Below are 16,321 nucleotides of genomic sequence, written 5' to 3' on the forward strand. Positions count from 1 at the left end.
AACTCATCTCTGACTTCCCAAAACTGCACAGGGACACAAGTTTTTTGGCCCAATTTGTTGTGTCATTGACTGCAATGTGAGTGTACGAGCTTTTATGGAGCTTATCTCCAGCAGTGACGTCACCTGAGTAAAGTACTGCATATTATGTCTTGCATTGTAGAGAATAGTTCACACTGTGGAAATGAACCTATGCAGGGCTTTTGAAGCTTGACAATTTGGAAGTATGGCTTGGAAGTAAATTTTAAATATCAATTCAGGCTTTTTACTGCACAAGTATCTCTAGAAATTAAAGAAAAAGGCAAGCGTTTTTGTATTTTCCAACTAACTGGCTGACTTAGGTCATGGACAGATTTATGGAGTCATGTAGAACAAAGGGCACAGGGAAAGGAGGAGAAATAAAATAGGTGCAAGAAAGAAGACGGGAGAAGAGAGACACAAGACCACAAGAGGGAACAGAAATCAAGAGGCCAAAGTTGAGAGAAGGGAGGAAGGAAAAGGGAACGAAGGAAGAGGAGAAAAAAATGCAAAGAGAAACATGACACCTATATTGTGTCCACACAGCAGTATTTAGAATATGAGTCACACAGTACATATGCAACTCCGTTATATTTTGCATGATGTTTCATATGCACTGACTGTATCTGGAGTGAAAGCGCACCCCCATTTCTTCATTTTGATGGAGTCACCATGTGCCAGTGTTATCTGTGGTGGAAGGAGAGGGTCGGAACTGCTCTGATTCCAGACACCTGTGGTTAATGATTGAAGAGCTGAGGTTGGAGGGTATAAAGCAGGCAGAAAACCGGCTCTTGCTTCACCCTCACTGTCTGTCACCATGTCCTTCTCTGGAAAATACCAGCTGGAGTCTCAGGAGAACTTTGAGCCTTTCATGAAGGCCATTGGTAGGACTCTGAAGTTTATTTTTATGACAGTTCTCTTTAAAATACTCTTTCTGTAATTCAGCATTACCAAGAGTAGTGAAGCTGTATTATAACCTTATGCATCATTATTATGTTTTTCTTTTCTGCCATGTTCATAATCTTTGTATTTCATGTCTAACTATAGTAATACATAAATAATATGTAAATAAATCCTTTTCTTTCACTGCATGACACTGTTCCATGTAATGTTTCAGGTCTTCCTGATGATCTCATCCAGAAAGGAAAAGACATCAAGAGCATCTCTGAGATCGAGGAGAACGGTGATGACTTCAAAGTGACGGTCACAACTGGCACCAAGGTCCTGACAAACACCTTCACCATCGGAAAAGAGACCGAACTGGATACGCTTACCGGAGAGAAGGTCAAGGTAAGAGGGTGTTTTCAGGATGCTGCATTCAGGGACACACAAATGAGGCTTTTACTTTTAAATTAGTGAATAAAAATGGTAGTGATTGATAGAACTGAAATATGCAATGTTTGAGGCTGTGTGATTTCGTGGTTATTGAGATTTTTTACTTTGACTGTCATATTTTTTTTAAGGCGGTGGTTAAACGTGACGGCAATAAACTCAAGGTGTCCCTGAAGGGAATCGAATCCGTCACAGAACTGGTGGATGCAAACACAATTGTCAACGTGAGTAGGATAACCCCTGATTCTAAAATAGTGTTGAATCATTCTGAACAAGTTTGTAATTATCTTTGTGTTATTTTTTTTCTCCTAGACTATGACTCTTGGCAGCATTGTGTACAAGAGGACAAGCAAACGCATGTAGATGTCTGGTATTTGGATAATAAAATGTGGGAAAAAATGAAAAAGTGTCTGGTTGCCTTTGCATTATTACCACAAGAATTAATACAGATGGCAGAATGGTTAGTGGTGGTAGTAGTTGTAAGGGAGTAATAAATTACTTCCACGCATATCAGCAGTCATGTATCATTTCACTGTGGACTTCTGAGCTTTACTCAACCTTTGATTGCATAATCAAGAGTTGCTTAATATGGGTATAAGATTGTTTTAGAAGTCTGAATGTAGAAAATTGAGTTGAATCATGGCCCAAAATCTGCATCATATCTTTCTGCAAGACAAGAGGTAATAGAAAATGTAAAACTAAGAATAAATGAAATTATAGACTTACCAGATACATTGATATCACTTTACTCAGCTGCAGGTTTTAGCTCTGAAGTTGGAGACCCTGAAATGACACTTTGTCTCTGGTTTTATCTTCAGTTACCTGAAACTGATAACAAGTCCATGATATCTATTGGATGCCTCTTATGTCTGAGTGTTCTCAAAGGTCAGATAATTTTTCATAATTCAGGTTTGACCATATAAAATACTCCTGCCATGAATGATGACGTTTTCTTTTTGTTTGGTTTTCATTATTGTCTTTTTTTTACTTTTTACCTTTTATCTGAAAAACTTTTATTAAATACTTTTTGTGACTAAAACAAAGGCATATAAATATTTTCTATAGAAATTGTTCTCATTTCTAAAATTAAACTGTTAAAAATATGTATTTTCCCTCAAAGCTACTAAATATAAAATTTGTTAGCTTCAATATATCAATGCATTGGAGAATGAAACTACCATGAAATACACTTGATACTTTTATTTTATTGAAATTGTCAGGTTTTTTTTTTTTCCAGTGTTATCATTTTAATATTCTATTAGAATTTTATAACACAGAACAGAGAGAAGATGATTTAAAAATATAGGCAGTTGGCAATATTTTGTCTTATTGTCTTATTTTCTATAAAGCGATGATGTCTGTTCTGGAATTTAACTGAGAACTCCGTGTGTTCCTGCACTTCATCTGAAGATACAACTGCAAAATACTTCCACTGCATATATAAAGGTGATTTTTATCTCAAAATGATGACGCCTGATTCTAACTAATGCTCGTGTGAAATCATTTTAATGAAAATTGTTTCTACAAAAGTGATTGATACAGAAAAGAATAATATGACCACATGCTCAGACCTTCACACCAACAGGTAATGAATTACAATAAAACAACAGGGTGGTTTTCTGGATTGTTTAATGCCTTGTAGTTATTTCCTCCGGTGGAACAGGTTCTTGATCCCCTCCTCCACAGACTTGGGTTCGTGCATCATGGTCATTGGTTTGTTCTTCAGAGCGGCCTCTCTCATACTGTGGTAAACATACTCATTCTGCTTGAACATCCTCAACTCCATCTCTGTCTGAATGCGCATAGCCTGTGGAAATATCAACAGGAAAACATGAGTGGTTTACACTGACGTGACCCTAATGCACAAAAACTAAACAGTGTGAATCTGATTGTATTTACTTGTTATCCCATAACAACCCAGTGCTACTTTTGTGACAATTCCCAAATGAATCTTTCTCAAGTGACTTATGAACATTTATTCTTATATTATGCTCTGTATTTTGCATTTTTAAGTGAAAATCATGTATTTTCCATATTTAATGTATTGATCATGTAGATGTTCAACAAAGCTCAAATTAAAGTTGAAGGTTATTATATCAAAAACAGAAGAAAAATGAGTTTTTCAGTAAAATATATCATGAACTAGACATAAAACAAACATCTAGATCTACCATTTCCATCCATCAAATTCCATGGGTTTTGTTGTAGAAGATGACGGTGTTTCCATGTTCAACACAGAAACACCATATGAATCTTTCTCTATTTTTAACCTTTCTTAAATGATTTCTGAACATATTGAACATATATTGTCCTCTGTGTTTTGCATTTTTTAGTGAAAATCATGTATTTTCCATATTTAATGTATTGATCATATAGATGTTCATAAAAGCTCAAATTAAAGTGGGGGTTATTATGTCAAAAACAGAAGAAAGATTACTTTTTCAGTAAAAGATATCATGAACTAGACATAAAACAAGCATCTCCATCTACTGTTGATCATCAAATTCCATGAGTTTTACTGGTTAATCAATGTTGTGGAAGATGATGGTGTTTCCATGTTCAGTACTGAAACACCTTATGAATCTTTCTCTATTTTTAACCTTTCTTAAGTGATTTATGAACATTTACTCTTATATTATGCTCTGCATTTTGCATTTTTAAGTGAAAATCAGGTATTTTCCATATTTAATGTATTGATCATGTAGATCATGTAGTTCATAAAAGCTCAAAGTAAAGCTGAGGGTTATTATATCAAAAACAGAGAAAATGGAAGAAAAAGTGACTTTTTCAGTAAAATATATCATTAAATGAACATAAAACAAGCATCTCCATCCTCTGTCATTTATCAAACTTCATTGGTTTTTACTGGTGAATCAATGTTGTAGAAGATGACGGTGTTTCCACGTTCACTACGGAGCCTCTGAACGTCCAAACATCATCATATCTGATGACCATGAAAAGACGACAAACTGCATTTTCCACCAATTATTTACTTGTATTGATAGGATTTGTGGATAAACAGTGATTTAATGTTTTATATCAGTAAATAATTTTGGTTGCCAGTGGATGTTTGGGTCATCATGGGTTAAATACTAATTACCCTTATATCAGATATTTGTGTAAGAACAATGTGCCTGTTCAGGTCAAAATGTCTAAATGTTGTATCATAAGACTCTAAGATAAGTTAAAGTTCTTTACCTCAAGGTCCTTTGTGATTGGATGCGTTGCTCCATGCGTGACCATGAGAATGGCGTAGGCTTTGCAGATCATCCCATGACCAACCTCAATAAGTCCTGCCTGCCAGTGGGTCACTCCTGCACGCATAGCAGCCATACCGAGGGCAGCGTTGTTCGGATGGTACAGTTTCCTAAAAGAGGGAGAATTTGACTTAATATTTACTGCTACAGATGAAATATGGTGTCCAAAATTCTTATTTTTTTCACCAAACAAGAGACTTCTGCATCTTTGTACTCACATGTATCCATCTACCATTTTGCGGGCATATTCTGCTGCATCCTCAAAGTGCTGCAGATAAGCCTGCACCTCACTTAAAGTACTATACATCCTCAGTAGGTAGATGTGTGTGTCCGCCAGAATGGGCTCTGTTTTGTCTACGGTGTTCTGGCAGATTTTTACCAACTGTGATAATTAAAACAAATTAAATAAAAAATGAGGAAAAGGTCAAAACAAGTCTTGGATTAATTTGTATTTGGTGTCACTGATGGGTTTGGTACAATACCTCGTGGTAGTTTCCACTTATCCGGGCATTTTCCATTTTTTCCAGCATCTCAAAGCAAAAATCTGTTGCTTCCTTCACCTGATCCTCTGAAGGCTAAGGGGAGGAAACGGAAGAGACCAGTCAAAGGACACACACTGACAGCAAATAAAACAAAACACAGTCTTTCAATGCCTGTATCCATGAAGACAAGGCTGGTCATTTTCATCTTCATTCCTGAGCAGATGTTTGCTAAAGGAAGTCGGACAATATACACTGTTGCCCATAAGGATGAAATAATCTTGTTTTCAGACACATTCCTCCTTTTATTTGTATTTCTACACATCAGTAATCACCTTTGGCCTGGTGAAATGATTCCAGTTGCACTTTATCTATCAAGAGTAAATCACATGGTTACAATCATTTCATGGGCAACAATGTATTTGCTCAGAACACAAAGTGCGAACCATATTATATTGTTGATATTGTAAATTAATATATAAAAATAATGACTACTTTTTAAAAAATAATGGGAAGGAATGCTTCTAGGACCCAAAAAAGAGTTTGTTTGAGGTGCTCTTTGGAAGTAGAAAACATAACATAACATAACATAACATAACATAACACAATGACCACGTTTACCTTTTTTTTTTTTTACATATTCCAGTAGTAATGTATAGCTGTTGTTATTTGTTTCATGGGTTAAAAGTTAAATAGTCTTTCTAATGATAAATCCTACTCACGCTATTTATAACTACTTTACTCAGATACATAAAAAAAAAAAAAAAAAAAAAAAAAGTGGGCTGGGTTCTGTCACACTGACAGAAGTGTAATGCCAGACAAAACTATTGAAGAGCCATAATATGATACTGTATGTGCACGGTCCATTGACCACTTCAAATCTCTTTTAAAAGTGCATCTATTTGCACTGGCTTTATTTGTTTTATCTTCTGGTTTTGTTTTAGATGCTATTTATCCTCTTACTGTGTATTTGTTTTTTTATCCGTTTTAGTGTATCTTATATTTATTCTTATTTTACTAGTATCAGCATATCTTGTATTTGTATCTGTAGATTTGTACAGCACTTTGCGTTGTTTTAAATGTGCTATATAAAAACTTAAAAACTTGACCTTTACCTTGACTTTGATAACATCCAAAGTCATAAACATATTACACTTTAAATTCAGTCTGATCAGATGAAGGTAACAATGTGAAAATTAAAACAAGTTCCTCGGTATTATCATTCTGGTTCATGTGTGAAACCACGTGCAGTTTGGAAGCTGAGTTGTATATTGGCTTAAAATAGTCCCAGCGGCTCTGCTTCTCATGTTTCCTGTCCGTCCTTATCACCTGTGTCACTACTAAATGTGGGGGGACTGGTTTGGTCCTCTTTGCTCTGCACTCAGTAGTACCATTATTTCTGTTTTAACCCATAAAGACCCAAACATCCACTAGCAACCAAAACCATCTACTCATCTAAAGTGTTTAGTACATTCTGAACCATTAAACCTATCAATACATGTAAATAATCGGTGTAAAATGCAGTTTGTCATGTTTTCATAGTCATCAGATATGACCTATTTGGACGTTCAGAGGCTCCGTAGTGAATGTGGAAACACCGTCACCTTCAACAGCATTGATTCACCAGTAAAACTCATGGAGTTTGATCAATGACAGTGGATGGAGACACTTGATTTTGCATTCAGTTGCTCATAATTTTGCTGAAAAAGTCCCTTTTCTGTTTCTGTTATAGTAACCCTCAACTTCAATCTGAGCTTTTATGAACATCCACATTATCAGCTAATACAGGGTGGGGAAGCAAAATGTACAATATTTTGAGGCAGGGATTGAAAGACAGTGTATGACCAATTAGTTTATTGAAAGTCATGAGAATTTATTTGCCACAAGAAAATTTACATAATAGAAAATGTTTTTATTCTGTGTGTCCTTCTTTCTCAATAACTGCCTTCACACGCTTCCTGAAACTTGCGCAAGTGTTCCTCAAATATTGGGGTGACAACTTCTCCCATTCTTCTTTAATAGTATCTTCCAGACTTTCTCGTAATAGTTTTGCTCATAGTCATTCTCTTCTTTCCATTATAAACAGTCTTTATGGACATTCCAACTATTTTTGAAATCTCCTTTGGTGTGACGAGTGCATTCAGCAAATCACACACTCTTTGACGTTTGCTTTCCTGATTACTCATATGGGCAAAAGTTTCTGAAAAGGTATGGATAATAGTGTTAGGTATGATTATGACATCAATATATGTTTGGTTTCAAAACAATTGACGTAGTGCCTGCTGAGAAAAAACAACTAAATGTTCATTGTAAATTTTGCTTCCCCACCCTGTAAAATATAGAAAAACATGATTTTGACTGAAAAAATGCAAAATACAAATGATAATATTATAGCAAATGGTGCTAAATCACATAAGAAGGGTTAAATATAAGAGAAAGGATCATTTTGGAAGTGACATAAAAGTAGCACTGGGTCTTTATGGGTTAATGGAGTACACAGAGGGACACACACCTTGACTCCATCCACTTCCCTTCCCGCCATCTTCAGATCATCTTTAATGCGGCCTTTGCAGTGTTCACAGGTGCAGTCAAAGAAGTATTGTGTTTTCAGAAGTCTTTGTCTCTCCTCCGATAAGTTCAAGTAGTCCACGTAGGAGACTGTCAGCTCCTCTCCCGCTTCGATCTTACCCAGAGAACGAAGCTCAATCCTGGGGGAAAACAACAGCAGTTAAAGTGAATCCAAAACACAGGGGGTTACAAAGAAAAAAACATGCACAATGGCCTTTATTTGGGATGTAAATTTCAGGATTAGTCTTTCATTTACAGTTTTTGAAATAAGGTGAAACCCACTTCCATAGCGTGGCTTTCAGTTCAGTCAATACAGCTGAAGCTCTTGAGGACAAACATCAGAAATATTATGTCACATTTAAGCCAAAAATTGTGAATTGTTCAAATTTAACACTTTGTTAGCCTCATAGCATAGCTGCCTAAGTCATATTTGGCAAAGTATATTATTCATATAATATGTTATTTGTAGGGTGGTGCAGTGGTTCGCACTCGTGCTTCACAGCAAGAAGGTCCTGGGTTCGATTCCAACACCAATTGATGAGGGTGGGAGTTTGCATGTTCTCCCTGTGTCTGTGTGGGTTCTCTCCAGGTTCTCCAGCTTCCTCCCACCATCCAAAGACATGCACTGATAGGTTAATTCGATGATCTAAATTGCCCATAGGTGTGAATGTGAGAGTGATTGTTTGTCTCTATATGTCAGCTCTGTGATGAACTGGTGACATGTCCAGGGTGTACCCCGCCTTCACCCATAAGTAACTGGGATAGGCTCCAGTGACCCCTGTGACCCTAGTGAGATTCAAAGCGGGTTCAGAAAATGAATGAATATGATTCGTATTTGACTTTTTCAGATTTATTTGTTATTCAATAGTTGTTTTGTCTTTTTTTCTGGTCAAACTTACTATTCAGTATAAATAATCTCATGCAATCATGCTATGAGACTTTTTACACTTGGAGGACAACCATACTTCAACAGATATTTTCTCTTATCTGCTCACATAGTTTAGAATACTTATTAACCATTGCTTTAACTTTCTAACTTTATTTTTTTTAACAAAATGGCATTCATTTATTCTTAAATTTTTCTTTCTTTCATCATAATACATCGTTGTGCGTAAGTGATATTGTGTCATTGCTGCTGTTGGGGGATGAATAAAGTTGAAAAGTTGAAGTTGAAAGTACTTAGTTTAGTTTAGTTTATTCGTTTATTGTATCGTGCACAATCCCAATGAATGAACTGCATCAACAACTGTAAAAAGGGGCAGCTTTAGCCAACATGGCTAGTATCCTGCTGTAGTCCCAATAGGCACCCTAAAAAACAATGTATTACAGCACATTAATTAAAAAGAGAGGGTTAAGACAGATAAGAGACAAGATAAATCAGTAAAGATAAAGGAAGATAAAAGTTGAAGCTGAAAGTACTTATTGTCCTCTCTGTCATCTTATGAACATTTAAACAAATTATCATAAAACGTATTTGGCTTAAATGTAAGATAATAATGTACAGTACATGTAAATGTGACTTTTGCCATGTTGGTCACATGTTACTCGGTGGGAAAGGATGTTGTTACAAGAGAAACTGTTACACAGCATTATGAACACACTCATAATGCAGAACACACAGTGACAAACACACAAATGGATATAAATAAAAACGTTCAGGGAGTGAACTTATGCAGGATCACATCAAAATATGTGACACTAATTAGGTTAGAGCATCCAAGTCATGTGTTACATCAATAAAAGTGATGTGAACAGTGAGTGTCATCTAAACTACAGGGGGCTGTTTTCTGTGGGTGATGGATGTGAGGACGGTGATGGTTAACAGTGATGAAGCTATGTCAAATCTGAGTGTGGCTCTGGACGGCACTTAGAACGGCTTAGGCTGAGGTAACGCACCTCCGTTGAGAATGAAAAATAGTATTCACAGCCGATTGACTGAAAGACAAACAGGAAGCAGTTTACACCAAATAGCAACCTGATAAACACACATTTACGCACATTATCCTCGACACACAACACCACAGAAACACAAACTGAGTCTTGAAAACATTTCTTATGAGTTAAAATCAATTCCTGCTTGATAAAAAAAGTGATATTGTTTACTTACTTTCCATGGTTGAGGATGACGGTGCAGTTTGGCCAACAGTCATGGTTTACTAAACAGAGATTTGGGAAAAGGCCCACTCCCACTGCCTGCAGACCCCTCTGGTCACTCACACTGAAGCCATTGCAGTTGATCTAAAAATTTGAGTGAAAATATTAGTGTGAGAATGTATTAACATTTCAGAGAGTGCTCACATTAAATCACAAAAGTCCACTTTACAGCTTCTGCAAGATCAATTCAAAGACAATCTGCATCATAAAAAGGGTTTAGTTGGAACGATTGTCACTAATTTCCTCAAAGAATGAAACAGAACTGACTTAAGGACTCAGTGATTGCAGCCAATGTAATATCTGAATTAGTCTGTCTTAAGATTTAAGTCTTTAAATGTATCTGGTCAGTTCCATCTGAATTATTTGTATTGGCCACATTCATTTTCTTGTGTGTAACTGTAATTTCCATTCCATTTCTTTGTCTCTTTGTGCCTCTGAAAACTAAATGACACCAGAATTAAAGCCACTTGAAATATTCACAGTAAAGACTATTTGTACGGCATTAGGACTATTTTCTGTCTGTCTGTCTGTCCCGTCAGATCAGGTACACCTCAGCACATATTTTAAATGTCATGGCAACTTCATGTTTTACGGGGTATTTACACTATTGTAAATAAATGATCCTATAAATCATGGTACTTGGAGAAGTGAATGTAAAAAAACAAAACAAAAAAAAACATGTGATCCCAGGCACAACAAGCCCCATCCCTCGCATGTATTGTAACTTATTTTGGCATCAATCCAGCTGATGTCATCATGTCTATGCACGTGCTGATGTCAGCATATCAATTGCCTCTATATGTGTGCCAAGTTTGAAGTAAATCAAAACAAAATTGATGGTTTTTTTACACAGATTTTCTTTTCTTTTTTGTCAGACAGATGGAAAGAGTTCATTTTTTACCTTAAGGTAAAAGAATTAACTCTTGTTCCAGCTGTCTGACAAAAAAGAAAAGGAAATCTGTATAAGTTCTAGTAGACAGTATGAACCTAATTTGACTATTAAAATTTATGTTTTTATAGAGATTTGAAATTTCGCCCATCATAGGTAAATGGGAGAAAAAATTTTTTTTAAAAATTCATAAAAAGTATGAACTTTGTCCTACTTTTCCCAAAATGTAACCACATCTCTTCTGGGTCACTGGCAATCTATGAACCCAGTTTGGTATGAATTCAACCTATAGTTTTGCTGCTATCAACATTTGAAATTTCACCCATTATAAGTAAATGGGGAAAAAAAGGATTTGAAAAATTCATAAAAAATTTGAACTTTAACCTACTTTGCCCAAAATGTACTGACATCTATTGTGGGTCACTGACAATACATAAATCCAATTTGGTATGAATTCAACCAATAGTTTTGCTGCTAGAGTGTTAACAAACAAACAAACAAACTGAACCGAAATGATAAATTTCGCAAACACACCACGCCAAAAATATGAAAGATGTATTCCACTGTGTGCTGCTTGCTGTTACGAGGCCAGTAGTCCAGGAAGTTGTGGATGTCCACTTTAAACTCTTTGAGCTCATCCTCAGTCATGTCATTCAGATGATCCTCCAGCTCATCCAGGGTGACCAGCTGCATGTCAGACATCACACTGCCTTCCTTGTCAATGCGCCACATGATGCGAGCTACCAATCTGAACACAATAGGAAACAAAGGAAGTGAAGACATGTGACTGTGAGGGTCATCAACAAAGGCTTAGTGGATCAACCGCTCACTGTGAATGATAATGTACATTTAAGTAACATCTAAGGGGGCTGCTGGTCTGAGAAAATTAAGAAAAATCTGCTGTAATTCACAACTAATCAGTTAGGTCTTGTGGAAACTAACCTAACCTCAAAATCTGACTTTAGTTTTATTGACATTCAAATATTTGACACTTTTCTCCACTTCCACTCACCGGATGTTCTCATTGGGTGCCTTGCCGTAAGCTTTGATGGCACTACACTCCTGCTTGTGTTCGGCCCAGCCGGCACGTTGGCAGGTCCGGTCACAATAATGAGCAAATTTGCACTGACCACATCTCTGGAGCTTGTCTTGTCTGCGGAAACAGCTGTGGCAAATGCGCTCTGAATGACTGAGGAACAACAGAGGAAACAGAAAAAGAAATGGTAGTTTGTATGAGCAAAGAGCACGTTGTGATGGTGAAAATGAATCATAAAAAAAAGTACTACTCTTCAAATTTAAGGTACTTCTTTCAATACATTTAGTTATAGAGCTGTCAAGTAAAATATATTGATAGAAATGTAGATTTATGACACGTAGAATCAACAAATACATCCTGATGTACCACCCTGTTGGATAAAAGCCAATTTTCAGAATAAATATACTCACTATTGATCTATTTTGATGCTGTACTTCAAGAAATCTACATACAGAACTTCCAAAAACAACATCAATTCCTCGATAAGATAAGATAAGATATAAGAAAAGATAAGCTAAGATAAAATAAGAAAAGAAAAGATAAGATATAAGAAAATAGATAAGATAAAATAAGATAAGATAAAATAAAATAAAAGGAAATAAAATTAAATTGGATTAGATTAGATTAGATTAGATTAGATTAGATTAGATTAGATAGAACTTTGTTGATTCTTTGGGCAGAGCTCTCAGGAAATTTAGATTCCAGAAGCAGCACAACACTAAATATACACACAAGAAATAATACAAGCAAAAAGCAGTACAATAACTTAAATAAATAAATAAAACTATAGTGAAAAATTGGAATTGCACAATGCAAAGTACTAGTATTATAGAAAGTACTTGTACTACAACACATCATTGTAATTTACCACTTCTAAAGAGCGTTGGGTATCTATTTAAAAAAAAAAAAAAAGCCCCAAACTGATTATTCTATTGCAGTTACATTTAAACAAGATCATATAAACCGCATCCTGTGAATTAACACTTTCAACAAAAACACATGTATGACATCAGCTGCATAACATACTTCACCCACTGTTACATCAGAGGCCTTCCAAAATAAGAAAAACTGTACCCGTCAAACACAACAGCTGAGACACTGGGCTCAGTAAAGATCACATCTCCAGCCCAAAACTCCTTGGAAGCCTTCAGCCCTCTCCCCTTCCCAGGTGAGTCAAATACTGCGACGTTCTCCATGGTAGCTGTACAGGTTCCTCAGAAGTAGGAGAACGGACGGTGAGTTGAATGAATGAGAAACGACTCAAAGTAACCCTTAGACCAGTCTGTGCCCTCTGCACTCCTCAAGAATGACAACTGCACATTCTACACTCAGGGTATTAAAATAGACCATCCACCTCTTCAACTGTACCAAGAGACACAAAAATGGGTGGGTGATAATTTGGGTCATTACTCCACTGAGACATAAATTGCTTCCATTTGTCAGATTTGTCAGTAAACCCACAAAAACACCTCAGTGTGATTTTAATAACACTCATCAGGGTTCGAACGTACATTCTTTTTTGTCTTATAAATTGATAGATATGTTCTCCCACCCCCTCGATAAGGACTTGGTAGGTACCCGGTCCCTGTTGGTTATTTTTGTCCCTCATCTGGGCCTGTCTGTCAGGAGGCTGTGGTGACGTTGGACAGCTGTGTGAAGTTTGACAGGGTGGATCCGTCTGTCTCTACTCTGTTCTAGTGTGTTCTCTGGTGCTTGCTCTCAACTTCAGTTACAACAAGCCAACTCAATTTTCACATTACATGGATATATCAAGTACATGTTGCGGAAACCCTTAAAGACAAGTAGAGGTCAGATGTCGCAAACGTGGCCGGTCTTCCAGGTTCAGGTCCTCTCAGCTGGATGTTACTCACACATACAGTCGGTGAAAAAATTACTAGACCATCAAAAGTCAGCAGAAACAATGGTTATGCAATCAAGTACTAACTCCTGTGTGTATCATGTGACTAAAAGACACAAAAGAAAACATGGAATGCATAAAAGTACTGTTTTTGGCAGTACAACGTCATAGTTCAGAAGTTCTCAACCTTTTTTTGACTCGTGACCCCATTTTAACATCACAAATTTCTGGTGACCCCAGATGTTCAAAACGGAGACCTTTTTTTTGGCTGAAATTAATTTGTTTTTGACCATGTAATAGTTTGCTATACTATGTTGCAAATATACAGTAATTTTAGATGACATTTAGGCTAAATAATGTATATTATTATGGACGGAGGCAGAAAAGCCAGGTGTAGATTACTGCACAAAGGGAGAATTTTATTTTCCTTGGTCAGAACATGTACAGTCAGTTGAGCTTATATTTACAAGGCTGCAAATAATACTGAACAATCAATAACTCAAACTATGAATTATGAAAGAGCTGCAGCATCTGAAACTGACCACAATGAACATTTGAAAGATAAACAGCTTCACAGTTTGTCATGTCTTTTACGTATTGGAGTTGTCTCTCTCATGTAATGGGACTAGTACAAAGGCTGAACCCAAGTGCATTACCAGAACACAGATGACCAATTGAGTGTGTTTATTAAACACAATCACAGTAGTAAAAACACAGCACAAAAAGATTAACACGTATGTGAAGGCGTGTGATACTGGACTCTTCGTCCGGGCTGTGAGCGTGGGAATATGGATGGTCAGCACGGCCGAGCCGGAGGATTCCCGTCAACACCCCGACAAGAGCAAAACAGAGGATAGTCAAAAAACAAGCCAGGTCATACACAGGAGGGCAATTCAGGAGGCAACAGGACATGAGGGAAAGGCTACTCACGGTCAAGGGCCAGGCGAGGGTCGAAACACAAGGAAACACGTTGGAGGCTGAGGTAGTCAGGGAATAGGCAGAATCAGAAGTCGATGTACAAACCAGGTCAGAACCAGACGAGCAGGCAGACGAGGAACAGGCAGAATCGGTGGTCGGAAGGCAAAACAGGTCAAAAACAGGCAGACAGGTATCCAAAAACACTGGTAAGTGAGCACACAAAGGTAGAACACAAACTGGCAAAGAAACAGGGGAAAACACAGGGTTTAAATACACAAGAGGGAGGGAAGACAATAGGACACAGGTGGAGAAAATCAGGGAGGAGTCAGGTAATCAGGAGCAGGTGAAACAATCAAGGAGGGGAAGTAAAGACACCAAACATGACACAAGAGGGAAACTTAACCAAATAAAACAGGAAATGACAGACAAAACAGAACAGACAGACACAGTCTGGGAGCAGACATGACATCTCAACTCAACATATATTTTTCATTAGTCTTTTTTTTTTTTTTAATCAATTACTAGAATTTTCAGGCAACCCCATTTGAACTCCAGGCGACCCCACGAGGGGTCCCGACCCCAAGGTTGAAAAACACTGCCATAGCTACTGATGTAAGAATTTAACTGATTTTGGATATTATCAGGAAAAACCTGGAAAATGTCTAGATATCAGCTCTGAAATTAAACTCTTATGAGCTATTTTTTTGTTATTATCATTATATTTGTCCAAACAAATGTGCCTTTAGTTGTACCAGGCATTAAAATGAACAAGAAATTGAAGGAAACAAGTGGTGGTCTAATAAGTTTTTCTGTGACTGTATCTATATACAATGATTGCTATGGCACTGATCGTAGTCATGTTGCTATAGAACTTTTCAAAATAGCAGAAGAACCAAATCTACAATTATAAAGAAGAAATAAAGAAAATGAAGTGAAATTTTTCAGTCATCCTTAGACCTTGATCTGGCCTGACCCAGCAGATCTACAGATGTAACTGGTGCTTGTCATGACTGTGATTCCAGAAATAAAGAAACTGAATGAGGTAAAGAAAATGGTAACTGGTTTGAGGAATGTTTGGTTTTGGCTACTTCTGGGTGTTAAAAAATTAATCCTCCATATCTGTATTTCATACACGTTTTTACATTATAAGAAGTTTTTGCTCTAAGTGACTGGCTGGCTCTGGTTTCACCATACTGTTGAACAATAGATAAACAATAGACATGTACACACATACACACTATATCATTAACATACGCCTCCTGAATTTCCACCAAAATACTTTTATCATCACCAGCATAACCCTAAATGTGCGATGACTTTTCAAGCAGGACCTCTGCATTTGTTGAAATAGGGAATGTAATTTGAGTTGGAATATTTACTTAATTAATCTTTACTTTCACTAATAATAGAATTGGGTTATTTACATGGGATTGACAACCTCCAAGTAAAAGGGCTTTTGTCAGTAGCCCAGACAACAAACAATAGAAACATTAATAACTTCCTGTGCTGATTGTGTTGATACAAACAGGATTGCACTGACTCGCTGATAAAGATAACACTTAAACAAAGCCCTCAGTGTTTGGGATTTTTTTTTTTTTTTTTTAATTTAACCTTTATTTAACCACAAAAAATCCCATTCAGATTAAGAACGTCTTTTACAAGGGAGTCCTGGCCAAGATAGGCAACAGCAAATACAACACACAGTTACAAGATTACACAGTTAAAAAACATATAACAGACACATTTGGCAATGAGTAGTAAGTAAAAATAACATTTACAAGTGTTGTATCTTCTGTGTATTTCCTCAATTTATAC

At 36.6% G+C, this 16,321-nt stretch overlaps 2 protein-coding genes across 3 annotated transcripts; one reads left to right on the top strand and one right to left on the bottom strand.

Annotated features, from left to right (window-relative positions):
• Positions 1 to 790: 790 nt before the first annotated feature.
• On the top strand, positions 791 to 1,717 carry LOC115425499 (fatty acid-binding protein, liver-type). Its single transcript, XM_030143118.1, has 4 exons — positions 791 to 899; positions 1,133 to 1,305; positions 1,479 to 1,571; positions 1,660 to 1,717. Exons 1-4 carry the CDS (start codon positions 833 to 835, stop codon positions 1,708 to 1,710), a joined length of 384 nt encoding a protein of 127 aa, XP_029998978.1. The 5' UTR covers positions 791 to 832; the 3' UTR covers positions 1,711 to 1,717.
• A 1,128-nt stretch (positions 1,718 to 2,845) lies between these two features.
• On the bottom strand, positions 2,846 to 13,029 carry smyd1b (SET and MYND domain containing 1b). 2 transcript variants are annotated; one of them, XM_030143112.1, is made up of 10 exons: positions 12,805 to 13,029; positions 11,707 to 11,883; positions 11,229 to 11,442; positions 9,759 to 9,889; positions 9,548 to 9,586; positions 7,596 to 7,791; positions 5,087 to 5,179; positions 4,823 to 4,986; positions 4,546 to 4,714; positions 2,846 to 3,154 (listed from the first exon to the last, which is right to left on the bottom strand). In XM_030143112.1, exons 1-10 carry the CDS (start codon positions 12,924 to 12,926, stop codon positions 2,990 to 2,992), a joined length of 1,470 nt encoding a protein of 489 aa, XP_029998972.1. In that variant the 5' UTR covers positions 12,927 to 13,029; the 3' UTR covers positions 2,846 to 2,989. The 2 variants fall into 2 exon arrangements, with proteins under 2 accessions (XP_029998972.1, XP_029998973.1); XM_030143113.1 differs by lacking the exon at positions 9,548 to 9,586.
• Between the last annotated feature and the right edge of the window lie 3,292 nt (positions 13,030 to 16,321).

The sequence above is a fragment of the Sphaeramia orbicularis genome, chromosome 9 (genome assembly GCF_902148855.1).
Source record: "Sphaeramia orbicularis chromosome 9, fSphaOr1.1, whole genome shotgun sequence".
Classification (NCBI taxonomy): domain Eukaryota; kingdom Metazoa; phylum Chordata; class Actinopteri; order Kurtiformes; family Apogonidae; genus Sphaeramia; species Sphaeramia orbicularis.